This window comes from Ictalurus furcatus, chromosome 25 (assembly GCF_023375685.1).
Source record: "Ictalurus furcatus strain D&B chromosome 25, Billie_1.0, whole genome shotgun sequence".
Lineage (NCBI taxonomy): Eukaryota > Metazoa > Chordata > Actinopteri > Siluriformes > Ictaluridae > Ictalurus > Ictalurus furcatus.
The window spans coordinates 1440735-1454410 of NC_071279.1; the positions used below are offsets into that span (position 1 = coordinate 1440735).

At 39.7% G+C, this 13676-nt stretch overlaps 1 protein-coding gene across 2 annotated transcripts; it reads right to left on the bottom strand.

Moving 5' to 3' along the window:
- Window positions 1-651: 651 nt before the first annotated feature.
- On the bottom strand, window positions 652-11725 carry thbs1b (thrombospondin 1b). Of its 2 annotated transcripts, XM_053614328.1 has the most exons (23): window positions 11533-11725; window positions 11336-11421; window positions 10553-11112; window positions 10146-10221; window positions 9628-9714; window positions 9395-9504; window positions 9058-9183; window positions 8597-8693; window positions 7817-7990; window positions 7545-7721; window positions 7264-7437; window positions 7047-7174; window positions 6802-6954; window positions 6488-6706; window positions 6289-6396; window positions 5698-5857; window positions 5486-5604; window positions 4035-4269; window positions 3684-3911; window positions 3327-3598; window positions 3137-3234; window positions 2841-2980; window positions 652-2736 (listed from the first exon to the last, which is right to left on the bottom strand). In XM_053614328.1, the coding sequence occupies exons 2-23, from the start codon at window positions 11397-11399 to the stop codon at window positions 2729-2731; spliced, it is 3513 nt and encodes a 1170-aa protein (XP_053470303.1). In that variant the 5' UTR covers window positions 11400-11421; window positions 11533-11725; the 3' UTR covers window positions 652-2728. The 2 variants fall into 2 exon arrangements, with proteins under 2 accessions (XP_053470303.1, XP_053470302.1); XM_053614327.1 differs by lacking the exon at window positions 11533-11725 and having other exon boundaries at window positions 11336-11516.
- Between the last annotated feature and the right edge of the window lie 1951 nt (window positions 11726-13676).

A 13676-nucleotide genomic window follows, 5' to 3' on the forward strand; every position in this document is an offset into this window, starting at 1 on the left:
TGTGTAAACCCAGAATGCCACTATGGGATTCATAGAGGCTCAGGCTGTTAGAAGCTCAGAAAGGGGTCTTTGGCTACACATTCCACACATTCCTCAAAAGGAAAGGTTATATAACTTAAAGATTAGCATGTTGGAAATTAAACGGTAATCTATAAGCATTTATTTTTGTTTGTTTTGACATTTTTTAAATGCATATGAGTGATATGGCCAAAAGTATGTGGACACCAGACCATAACACCCATATGTGGGTCTTCCACAAACTTTTGCCACAAAGTTTGAAACTGTAAAACAATTTATTTTGAATGTCTTTGTATGCTGTAGAATTAAGATTTCTCTTCACTGGAACACAAACCTGTTCCAGCATGACAATGTCCCTGTGCACAAATTGAGGTCCATGAAGTGGAAGAACTCAAGAAGCCCACACAGTGTCCTGACCTCAACTCCACTGAACACCTTTGAGATGAACTGGAACACCCACTTTGCACCAGGCCTCCTTGCCAGACATGACTGCCCAACCTCTTGTGCTCTTGTGGCTGGATACATGTTCCAATTTTGCATTTGGAGCCCATTAAAATGTTGTAACTTCTTAAACTCCTGGTTTATTATCCAGTTATTCGTAAATTCTCAAAGCATATTATTAAGCAAATACAATAAATTATTTAGGAAGATTGAGGAATGTGTTCTTAACTGATTATTATCTGCTATATTCAAATAAAGCTGAAGCAACTGAATACAAACTTTGTGAGTTTTTAAATATATTTATTTTTTTCTGCAGTACATACCAAAATATTTGCTATAGATAAAAAATAGCATTTTATTGTACACCTAAGTAAAAATGTTTACAGACAAGCATTGCTAATTTTACACAAAAAAAAAAGGTCAAAACAATAAAGAACAGAACATCCTCACGTCAGTGTGCAAACCATTTATACAGATGGAAATGCCCCCTGAGGCTGCATTCCATGATAAATTATTTAAATAGCATTTATCTACACGCGCACACACACGCACACGCACACACACACGCGCACACACACACACACGCACACACACATGCACATACATGCATTCTCATATGAAACATGGTCTTACAGACAACGAACAGTACAATAATTTATCTGTGTAAAAAGTACTGGACACTGGAAGCACTAGAATAGAGAAACAAAAATGAAACAAAACACTTTTAATCTTCGTTTATTAAGTGAATCGGGGGCTGTATTCTTCCCGAGGAGGAATGTAATATTATTTACAGCTTGTGCTACAGTAGCAATAGGTGACCAATTTGCTTTCTTTAACATAGTAAAAGTAGTAATAGGTTTTATTTGATAAAATTTTATGACCGTGTTGAGGTAATATTTGTACATCAAAGTTTTCCTTAATTTCTATCTTTCCAAGGCAAAAGGCACACAGGTCAACCATTGTTTCAAAGAACTTCCCTTTTGGGATCTATGAATGTGGTCAGATAAGGCATAAAGGAGTGTGTTGGGCAGAAAGCCATGACCAGTGACACTGCAATATTCTGGGAAGCATTCTGTTGTAGGAATAATCTTTTTTTCATTAAATTTGAATTAATTTACATATATTATTCTATTATAAATGATAAATAAGTTACATCAGGGTTTTTTTGTGTGTGGTTTTTTTTACGTACAACATTAGACTATCCTTACCAAACAACCATGACTGCTACCTATTAATAAACCAATGAATAATGTAGAATCCACAGTCCATCATCCCAGCTCCAATTCATATTTTGCAAGTGCTTTTCTTTAAAAAAAAAAAAAAAAAAAACCCAAAACAAAACAAAAAAACAAACCTCTTTTGTAAAGAGGTGTTTATTTCCGATTCTCACTGTAGACGTGTCATTTACAGGTTTATCTTTTAATTGTTTCGTTTTTAAAATGTTACTAAAAATTTTTATGTTGACTTTTGAAGCTGGCTCTTCAACATAGCCTCATTCTGTGTTCTCTGAAATGTTTGTTCAAGATCCGCTTTCACCCTGAGAAAACTATGGCTACTAACTTAACGAGTTCTCTACGTCCACTCATGTTTAGAAATTAAATAAAAGTTTATTTGAGGCACTGCTAAGCAATTTAAATTAATTTGGCTCCACTTAATTTAAGGGTCTTGGTGCAGATGTTAGATTTTGTTGTTGCTTTATCTTGATATTTGATATTTTCCACACATGAACATTATAAACATCATTACATTTGCTGGTAAAGACTTGCTAATTCGCCCTAGCATGATAAACTCTCTATACTCTGTTTAAAGTCTGTTGCCATTGTCAAGTGATCTTAGAATAAATTACTATACTGGGCAAATTTCAGAGAACTGAACACTAAGAATTGGTCCTGTCTTTTGAGATCCATTCAGGGAAAGAATGAATGCAGCAAGAGAAGGTACTCGAGTGCATAGATGTCTGCAGGGAGGCATTCGCACACATATCTGAATGAGGTCTATTTTGAGAGATTGGTCTTTCCGATTTTCCAAGCAAAGCAATTGGGGGCTTTTTCCTGCTCTACCTGGTCTTCGAGGAGGGGTCCTGAATCTCCAGTCAGCTCTGTTGGCTCTGTCCAAACCAGCATTGGTTACCATAAACCCACTTGTTGCCCCACCAGAGTGCATGCCACAGAAAAATGTACTGGAAAATCTGTCCCTGGACTTTGCATGGAATACATATTCTTAATTATACAGAAAGGTGCCATCTTCCAAAAACTTCATGCCTGTGCAATTATGCATCTGTGGGGGGAAAAAAGTAGAATTGAGCAAATAGATGTCTAATGTGTAAATAAAACATGAAAAATACTGAACTAAGGTTGCTTTAACAATATATTTGAGCATACCTCTGCATTCATATTTAAGGTCTGAGAAGTATACCATCTCTTGTGAGAAGACAAAAAGACCTAGTCGTCCACCTGCATATGTTTTGTCATAGATTCTTCCAGAATCTGCCATGATCTTCTTTCCTTCATACATAACAACCCTAAATTTGTGAAAGAAAGAAAAAAACTTGTGTTGACACACAGAAATATGTATATTGTAGCACAGAAATACAATGTAACATTGAAATACATTTTGGGAGACAAAATCTCCTTTAAATCATGTTTGGAGTCGACTGTTTGAATTCTTTAAGCAATACCTTATGTGTCCTGTTCTTGGTCTGTGAGTCAGGTGCCATCTGTAGGCAGTAAAATCCTTCCAACCAACATTCTTAGGGTCATGCCACAGAGTGCGGACCTACAGAGAAAAGAAGCAGGAAAACAATAAAACCATGCTCCTTTAATGCCTTAAAGTCATATTCGAAATGGCACCATGGTGACTTAGGTTACCTGTCCAGGAGTATCCCCAGTGTGCCAAAGGGCATTCCTTAGGTGTTCACCTGGTCCAGTGGTTGAGTTAACCACTTTGATTGACAGCCCTGAGTAACCCTGTGCCTTGGTGGGTGTGTTGGACCAGTAGGTCTGAGTTATCTGCTTCCACATCACCACATAGAAGCGAGAGCTGGATTGGTAACCAAACACAAATCCTGCATAGTCATCATCTCTCTCTGTATTTATGAAGAACGTCCCACTGAAGTCCACAGCATTAAACTCATCAAAACCTGAAAAAAACACAAGAGATTAGTCAGAATGATTTCTTAATTAGTAGTGATACTGATATAGCAAGGCTCTGAGGTTGTAACATACCAACAGCAATGCCTGGGTCACAGTTAACTGTCTGAACCAACTCTTTCCCTTGGTGACGAACCACCCAGTTAGGATCAATCTGGGAAGTGCCCTTGGGGTCCAGAGGCACCATCTGGAACTTGCGGAAGTCAGTCTCACTGATGTCAAAGTTCTCTGGGCACACATCATAGATGTCTAGAACGTTGTCCTGGTCAAAGTCATCCTTACAAACATCACCACGTCCATCACCTAGACAAAGAATTTTCAGAAAAATATTAAATGCACAAATGGGAAGGCAAATTTTTTTTCGGAAAGTATGTACCGTAGGAACCGTAGGAACCGTATTTCAGCTTTATATTTCACAAAACTTACCATCAGTGTCCAGCTGATCTGGGTTGAAAACCAGTCGACAGTTATCTTTATCATCAGGGATGCCATCATTGTCATCATCATAATCACAAGCATCTCCTTTGCCATCTTTGTCATGGTCAGCCTGGTTGGCATTGGGAATATAAGGGCAGTTGTCCAGGTTGTTTTGATGACCATCTTCGTCAATGTCCTGATTGCTATCACACTTATCTCCTACAAGGTCAGAGTCTGTATCCAGCTGTGGATCAAGTGCAATAACAAAGTGTTAAAATTAGCAATGCTAATGTATCCAAGTTTTCTGATCAACCCTCTTCAGGCCCCAATATCCCTAAGTCCATTAAACTGCTTAGATATTCCTGTGCTTTTCTATCTGATAAGCCACAACCTGTATCCTACTAGGCCTGTAGCAATCTCTGGAGTCCCTGGACCTTGGTATACCCCACTCACACTGTTCCACAGGCATGTATTCCTCCTCCTCATTTAGACATGGCACAGATGTGATCCTTAGGGTCTTAATGCGGACAAGGCATGTATAAACCCACTAGCAAATTAATCCCCACTGATTACCACCCCCTCCTTGCAGTCCCTTTGGACTTGTTCAGCATTCGTGATTACCCTTGAAAATCCTCACTTTTGAGTTATCGTATCGTGTGCCCCTGTCAGAGATTTCCCATCACGCGGAGCGCTTCTGGGTTCAGCGACAGTGACTTTGTTTACGTTGTACACGTGTGTTTGTTATGGTTTATGTCATGTCTCCACCCATGTTATGTCACTGGATGTCTCCCTCGTGTCTTATCATGAGTCTCAGCTTTTTTTGTGTCCACCCTTGATTACGTTTGTTATTTAAACCCCTTGTGTGTCTATGTTCAGTGGGAAGTATTGTGTGCAAGTGTTACTTCATTGGTCTTTTTTTCATTGATCCTTTTTGGTTTTTGTTGACTCTTTTCATTTGTTTTAATTCTGTTTTATATTTCTTATACATCACTTTGGTTTCAACATCTGTTGTTTTAAATGCGGTTTATAAATCAATCAACTAAACTAAACTAACTAAACTACTCAGGACCAAACCGTTGCTCCTCGTGTTTCATGTTATGGTTAGATCGGGTTCCGTATTCCTGGTTTTGATTCTAGTTCACCCTGTTTTGCCTGACCTTTTGCTTGTTTTTGACCATGTTATTGATACACGTTTTGGATTTGTCTCCCTGATTTCATTTCAATAAAGTTCTTTACTGCACATGCATCCTGCATCTCCTCCTTGCGAACCCAAAGGTACCCTAAAGGTAAAGTGGATTTATTCCAACCTTACATAGAGTGATAAAACCTTTTAACTGTGTTGCCCTACAGCTACCTATTGGGCTTTATAATAAAGACAGTGACATAGAGATGAACAACAGATGGATCACTGTGGATTATAGAGAAGAACAGCTGCATCAGTTGCTCTCTCTGATGCATACCTGGTCAGGATTGTGCTCCAGAGGGCAGTTATCACACTGGTCACCAACCCCGTCCAGATCAGTATCTTTTTGGTCCACATTGTACAGATAAGGACAGTTATCCTTTTCATTCAGAATACCTGAGGAAGCAGGTCAACATTTCACGATCTGGATTTTATATCATGGTAAAAGAGATGTTCAATTTAACTTGGCCAGCTAATCAATCATCTTACCATCGCCATCAATGTCTACGGCACACGCATCACCTTCACCGTTGTTGTCTGTGTCAGTCTGGTCAGGGTTGCTATTGTATGGGCAGTTGTCACAGCGGTCACCAACATCATCCCGGTCATAGTCATACTGTCTGGGATTGTAAAGGAATGGGCAGTTGTCCTGTTTGAAAAGAATGGTCATAAAGCCAAAATGGTTAAGTGGACACTTCCTAAAAGGCATTATAAATTAGGTTATTCATTTTATATATGTTTGTGAATGTGGTATGATGTTTTTTTTGTTTGTTTGTTTTTTGTTTTTTTTTTATAGCTATGCAGGTCTGTAAAAGTGAGCTTTAATCTAAAACTTTGACCAAGTGTAATATTGGAATTAACAAGATATACTGCTAGCCTTTTAAGTGGTACCTCATTATTGGAATTTGAGGTTTGGCTCTGGGACAAGCAACGTTGCCATGCTGCAGAATTCTTTTAGTTTCTCCCAATTAATGAGTAAAAGGCCACTCAGAGAGTGTACATTACATACAAACTTTCTTGTACGTAGTCACAAGTAGTTTATGTCTTAAACTTTGGAATATTAAAATGAAGGTATGTTACCCTGTCGTCAGGAATGCCATCATCATCATCGTCGTCATCACAAGCATCACCAATTCCATCCTTGTCATAGTCCTCCTGACCAGAATTGGGAAGGTTTGGGCAGTTGTCCTATAGTAATAAAAATGTGCAAAATAGTCAATAAAAGCCACTGGTATAGCATTTACATTTTTAAAAAATTGATCCAGAGGTTTTCCCCAACCTTCTTGCAGTGGTAGGTAGCATTCTCCACACACACAAGGTCAGCATTAGGCCAGCCATCCAGATCTGTGTCCTCGCCACAGATGTGTCCATTCCCAGCGTAGCCAGGCTTGCACTCACAGCGGAACATGGGGTCTGCGAAATGGCCCAGGTAGTTGCAGCGGGCATTCTTATTACAGTCATGGCTTCCATCAAGGCAAGGATTACGAGGTGTGCACACCTGCAAATAGGGCAGGTCAAAAGGCCATTCTCCGCCAAGATATTTTCTGTGATTATATAATACACTAGATCACACTAGATTATTTTGTTACTTGCCTGTTTCTTCACAGCAGCTTCCTCAACTCCACGGCCAAATGGCTGTGCTCCACTGTAGCGTGGAGGACATGGCAGGCAGTTGTAGCCAGGTACTGTATTTTCACATCTATGGACTCCATTAAATTCGAAGCAAGCATCAGGAACCTCCTTGCACTGTTAAGAGAAGACTAGTTGTTGTTTTTTTTTTTCTAAAAAGCCTCATTTGTTTTATGTTACAGAATGATGCTTCTGTAAAAGTTCTTCACCTCGTCAATGTCTTTGCAGTTAATACCATTGCCAGTGTAACCTGCTGGGCATTTTCCACATTTCCAAGACCCATCTGGAAAGCTTGTACACTTGGCTCCAGCAAAACAGGGATTGGACAGACATCCATCTAAGAAAAAAAGAATTGAAGAAGACATTTAATTACAGTTACTAAGATGCTTCTAGTTGAATGAGAATGGGAATAGTGTGGTGACTCACCGATAGGACACGCTTGCTTGTTGCACAGCTGAGTAGCCGTTCCATCACCAACACAGTCTTTGCCACCGTACTTGGGTAGTGGACTATTACAAAGACGTTTGCGATTTTGGACACCGCCCCCACAGGTTGCTGAACAGGTATCCCAAGGTGACCATGGCCCCCAACCACCATTGACTAAACAAATAGATGGGCTCATTGAACAAGTGTCTGTAAACCTTGTTTAGCAGTTAGGTTCCTCAAACTGCTAAATGCCACCTAAATTGTTTGTTTAGCACACTTACTTGGACATTGTGACTTCTCACATTTCTCAGTCTGCCTGCCTTGGCCCTGACACTCTTTTCCTCCCAGCTGGGGAGTAGGAGAGTTGCAGAGACGGATGCGTGTGATAACTCCCGATCCACAGGTAACTGAACAAGACGACCACGGCGACCAGTGGCTCCAGTTGCCATCCTGCTTAACTAAGAAAGATAAACGAGAGTCAAAAGTTAGAGGATGGTTCTTTTCTACATTTTCAGCAATTTAAATGCTTTTGTATTGCTGGAACACAACTCACAGCGCTTGTCACACTCCTGGAGGTAGCAGTCTCTCGTTTGCACAGATGTGCCCTCGCAGTTGTTATTGATGCGGTCACAGGAGCGGCCACGCTGCTGAATGCCCTTTCCACAGGACACAGAACAATGAGTCCATTCAGACCAGGGGGACCAGCCATCCTCAGCATAGTCACTGGCTGTTGAGGGAGAGGAAAGGGAGACAATAGAGCTATTCCCTCTTTCTAAAGCAGCAAAGAGGAGAAAACCTTTTTAATGCAGGTTCCTAATGGACTCAATTCAGCCTAGGTTTCTCAAGACAGACTTATCCTGGGAAACCTGGCATGAACCACACTCTTGGACTGTCTGGAAAAAGGCAGTATTTTGCATACATAGGAAACATCCTTTTAAACTGCTAAAATTAAAATGGTTTCCCCACACACGTTCTAGGCATGTGTGCCCATTCCTTGATAAAGTGAAAAATTGCTTTTTATTTTGGCCAGACACCAACACCAATTTTCCACATCCCTTAACCGTTCAGGCCATTACAACATTTTGGGGATTTAGACACACAAATAACTCCATTAAATTATTTAATTGGCCAGAATTTTTATGATTACACCTAAAATAAGCCTGTGTGTCATATTCACATGGGTTTTTCCTTCCTCTCTGCTGCCTACAAAAAAACGAATAAATTAACTGAATTCTTCACTACGTTTTCATTTGAAAATCTTTAATTTGTAAATAATGCTTATTTTACTAGAACTCTTAAATTGTTTAATCATTGTTTTTAAAACTGTGCTTACGAGTTCCACATCGGGGGCAGCATTCACCATCAGGAACAGTTGCATTGGCACAGGGAAGCAAGGGACAGGAAATCTTACGGCACACTGTCGCCGAGTTCTGCAATTACCATACACACTTTGTTAATAACTAAGGGCCATAGAGACATACTGTCAGACAAAATTACACTATTTAGAGTGAACTTAAGCTGGGTAGAATTTGACAAAGCTGAATTCTACAAATAATCTTTAAAATAGGAAACATAAGAAAACACAGCAAATATGTAAGAAAAACTTTTATAACATGCAGGACATTATCTTGGGAACATGGCATTGTTACACTCTCTAATCAACCAGATATCCCTGTGCGGAGTTCCTCGCTGTACTTGTGAAGGACTGTATATGATTACAGATTAAATTATCTTTCTCACTCACTGAAGCCTATTGCAATTCTGGATGGAATATGCTCTAAAAGGTCTGCTTACCTGGCAAGTGCACTCAGTGCAGTCATCCACCGTCCATTCGTCCTTGTTCCTATGCAAAATGCCATTGTGGAGACAGACACCAGAATGGATTCCCAAGGTTCCACCAAGCAAAGGGTTGTCATTTGTCTAGGAAACAAAGAATAATTTGATTGAGTGTGATTTAGGTTGATCACAACTTTATCTAATGTACGGAGTACATATCACTCGAAATGCAGTGCATTCGAATAATTAACCTTATTTTAAATGTATCCAAGCTCATTGTTTACAAACATTAAATGTCTAAACAGGAAAACAAACACCCCCCTCCCCCCCCCTAAAAAAAAAAAAACCTTCTCACCACTTTGCGGAGCTTGTCGGTCAGATCTTTCACCATTACACCAAGAGTCTTTAGTTCCTTAAACATGCTGGCCAGGTCCTCACAGGTATATCCACAAATCATCTGCAAATCTGTTATCAGGGTATGGTACAGTTATAGCCACAATCTTTAAAGTAGATTTCCATGCTTAAAGACCCATTTGATTATTCTTTTTACTGATCTGCACAGATGCTTAAAAAAAAGATGTTATTTACCTTTTGTTTTGTGGCCAGTATAATCAGTTCTGATAGCTGGACTGGATCCATTAACCGGATTATGTAGAGTTATAGTGTCAGTAACGGCTGTAATACATCAATATTTCAGTTCATTTAACTGTAAACATTCATTTTAATGTATAAGAAAATATGCAAGAAGCAAGCCATAGCACAATCAGTGTTTATTCAATGTAGTATACTCCACTACAGATCGGCCCTTTATCTGATATTCTAAATATTAGACACAATATACACACAAAAACACTACTGCTCCTGGAGCCCTTCACTCAAGTCAATTTACAAACTTATTCAGCACTGATAAAATTCTAGAAGTAATACAAATATTTCTGCTCCAAATGTAGTCTACATTCTGTTCATTCGATAGCTTTAACGGCACATTGACAGTTTTGCACTGTTTTGGATTGGGCATGCTCTTGCCCTCGAGACAGCGTTGTAATTAAGGCAGCACTGCAGTGCAGAAGCATTAGCGAGTTATGAAGAGATAACTATAGACTTACAGTTTTGACACCCTTTATTCCTCAGTATTGCATCCAGAGTGGTCCCAAAAACGAATCGAACGTTTTGGAGCACACCCTGAAAATAAAAGGAAGTAAGGACAGGAGCAAAGTAAGCAAGACGATGACCCATACAGTAAACTGTGGTTTTTAAAAGTATTGGAACAGAACTGAAAAGGAAAAAAATCTAGCAAATTCTTGTTCAAAGACCAAAGTGTATGGGACTCGATTATTTTATAGTTGGACTTTTCATGAACTAATGAGTGTATGAATCTGTACTGTGTTTTGTTGATAGCTATGTAAATGTGTGAAGCTTTTTTCCAATAAAGTATATTTAAAAAATGATAATAAACTTGAATAAATATATCTAGTGCATAACTCTCCACAATAACTCAGGGGTCATGCATTACCATGAATCTTTCATTAACGGCTCCCTTGCCGATCCGCAGGTTGGCGATGCTTGGCGTCTCCGGAGTGAGCACGCTCTGGATGGACACGTCCAGCTCGGCGTTGTTCACCTCCTCGCATCCGACATAGAAGTGCACCCTGTCCTCCTGCACCAAGAGCGTAATGTTCTTCCAGTGACCCGTGGCCAGTTCCGCTTCCTCGATGGACACCACTTGCTGTTTGTTTTCCGTGGCGAACACGATGTCCAGCGTATTGGCTTTGCCATTGGAGACTACCTCGAACAGGGTGCCGGAGCCGTCACGCTTCTCCACGGTGAACAGGGAGCCCCTGGTGCGCCGCGCCTGCTTGAAGTTGACCAGGAACAGGAAGCCGCGCTCCGCCTGCACCGAGTCCACCAGGTCTCGGAACGCGCTCTCGGGCACCGGCGGGATCAGGTCCGGGTTCAGGATCTTGTAGGCTGGACTGTAGGGGTCGTCGCCCTTCACGGGCATGACCCCGTGGTGCTTCTTAGACACTTGAACGAGCTCGAACAGGTCGTAAACGCTGTTGTCGTCTCTGCTTTCTAAACGGAGCAGTCAGAGAGCAAAAGATGAGTGGTTGAATTTTGCGTATCATCAAACTTTGTGCGTAATTGTTTGTTTAAAAATGCGCGTGCCAAGTACGGTATGTTTTCTTTATTTATTTTTTTATTTTTATTTTTATTTTTACTTAAATGCCTTACAATAAAGACTAACTGTTTTTGTTAGCTCTTTTTCATAGCTGCGCGGATGTTGTTGATCACTCACCTGCCACTCGTGCGCTCTCGCAGCTCCAAAGCATCACTAATAAAAATATTCCTGTTAACTTCATTGCAGAGCCTCTTCTCTTGCTCCTGTAAACAGCATTCATAACCTTAAAGTAAATCATTATAAATGATCTATTACCTTGGTGATCTATTGTAAGCAATTCTTAATAAATGTATCTAAGTACCGGTAAATCGTACCTGTTTTTTCCTTGTTTAAAAAATAATAATAATAATAATAATAAATAAGTATAGTCCAACAACCCTGGTAATTCCGATTACACGAGTTTCAAAATATGCCGGTTTCACGTCCACTTCGTAACTTTTCCCTCGTGTTAAGGAGCTCAAACTCTATTGCCGGAGAGGACAAAGTGCTATTTAAATAGTTTCATGACATTCCTGCGAGCGCGTCTCTTCCAATCAGAGGCTCAGAGGTCCGCTTACCTCACAGAGCGCAACGCCGTCTGGAACGCGCTCAGGGGAAAAGGAGAGACGCACCACATTCCTGCAAACCCACAACGGAAACAAATGCCCACGTCCAAAACCTCAAACTGTCCTGGGCTACTAAATGCAAGGACGCTTTCATTTACCACAGGTTATCATATAGGTGGCGTAATATTGACAGCCAATTAACGGTACGCAGTTTGGGACAGAACCCGCGTCTTTCCGCTAGAGGCCCTTCTGAGCCCATCTTGACATGTCCTCAAACAGTTTATACTTTATACAAAAACGTACCTACATTTAAAAGAATTTCTAATATTTCTAAAAAAAAAAAGGCTGATATAATTCTATTACCTCGGCTATTATTTGGCTGCTTCAAATTCTAGCTTTCTAACACGGTTCCATTTGGAACTTTTTTTTCTCAGAGGAAACCTTCTGTCAGTGTTGTACATAGGAAATTTAAGAGTTTAAAGTACAAACTAAATAAACCTTTAGGATACTGGATTCTAACTTTTCTTTTTATTTTTATAAGAGCATAAAAATACACTAGAATCTCAATATAATTATCATTATTTTCCCTGAGATAAGAATAGTCATTGAGTATATTATTTAGTTTGTACTTTGCACTCAACAACTGACCATGGAACAATTAACAATGTATCTTTTACATACAGAACATTTTGGATATATAAATATTTAAAAAAAAACAGTTTTTTTTGTTTTGTTTTGTTTTTTTTTTGTTTTTTGTTTTTTTGTTTTTTTAAATAGCAAAGCTTTCATTTGAAATGTTCAGGAGTAATTACCAGTCTAGGTGCACAGTCTGAGGAAAACGTTCTAAGTGAAATCTTTTATCCCAGGATTATCCTAGTTATACATGGCATGTTTCGTTTCAGTCAGTTAAAGATGAGAGTGCATCTCATGAAGTATTTATCTAATTTAAAGGCTCAATAATTCATAGTAATCTCAAGCATCTTATTGTTGGTTGTATAACTCAGATTATAAAAGGGGACCTGGTAACCAGTTCCCTTAGTCTTAGTCAAAATAGATTCTGTTTAGACTCTGTGAGGATAAGTTAGACAGCTGTTGGGAAGGCTTCAAAAATGTTTGTGCTAGTCATTTAACTCAACTAATGCTGTTCATCATAACAATGGCCATCAGTGGTTGAATTTAGTTTGATAAAAGAGGGACATCACAAATCTCTGTTGGCCTATTGACCTCCAGGATTTGAATCTGACTCTCCTGCCTTTGCTTATTGGACAGTCTTTGTCTGTCAGACTTGTGATGTTAAACTGAATACCAGGAGTGGAGATTGGTTGCTCAGAGGATGATGTTTATCTTAAACTTGCATCAGTTCCCCAAGGCTACGGTACTTTGGCCCAAGTTGGATGCTCAGCTAAAACATTTTGTGTTATCCTTATGCTTTAAATGACCCGCTTTCTTGATTTCAGGTGCTTGTGATTCACTCTTCTGCTTAATGTAGTGATTCACACTTTCAATGAGAGTGTGTTGAAGACTGAATATGTGATATCATGTGGTCAGCTTGCTTGGGTCACTTGAGGATAACAGTATTTCACTGGAATTGTGTAGCGGAGAAGGAGAAGGTCAAGGGATTGACCCGAACCTTAGAGACCTCCAGGGAAAGATGTTTGCTGTAACTTAAGATTTGGAGGTTGCTGGGTCATTCACAAGCCATTCTTGCTGTTTACCCTCTCTTCTAAAGTGACTGCCTATTGTACACACACGAACAGAGCCAACGTCATCAAGAGCCGACGTCAGAGTGACAGACAGCTTTGCTCCCATGGTTTATCCATGGAGACCTTACTTTGAGATAATGATGAGTGTTTTCTTAGTGGTTTTGTAACACTGGGTAAACTAATAAGAGTAGATATGAAAGAAACATTCTT

What these genes read in the sequence shown, in the direction of transcription:
- thbs1b (XM_053614327.1), bottom strand. Translation starts at nt 11,456, where the DNA reads ATGATTTACTTTAAGGTTATGAATGCTGTTTACAGGAGCAAGAGAAGA. An exon ending in TACTGGCCACAAAACAAAAG is followed by an intron (nt 9,505 to 9,627) that starts GTAAATAACATC and finishes CCCTGATAACAG; the next exon opens with ATTTGCAGATGATTTGTGGA. An exon ending in CAAGCAAGCGTGTCCTATCG is followed by an intron (nt 7,175 to 7,263) that starts GTGAGTCACCAC and finishes TTTTTTTCTTAG; the next exon opens with ATGGATGTCTGTCCAATCCC.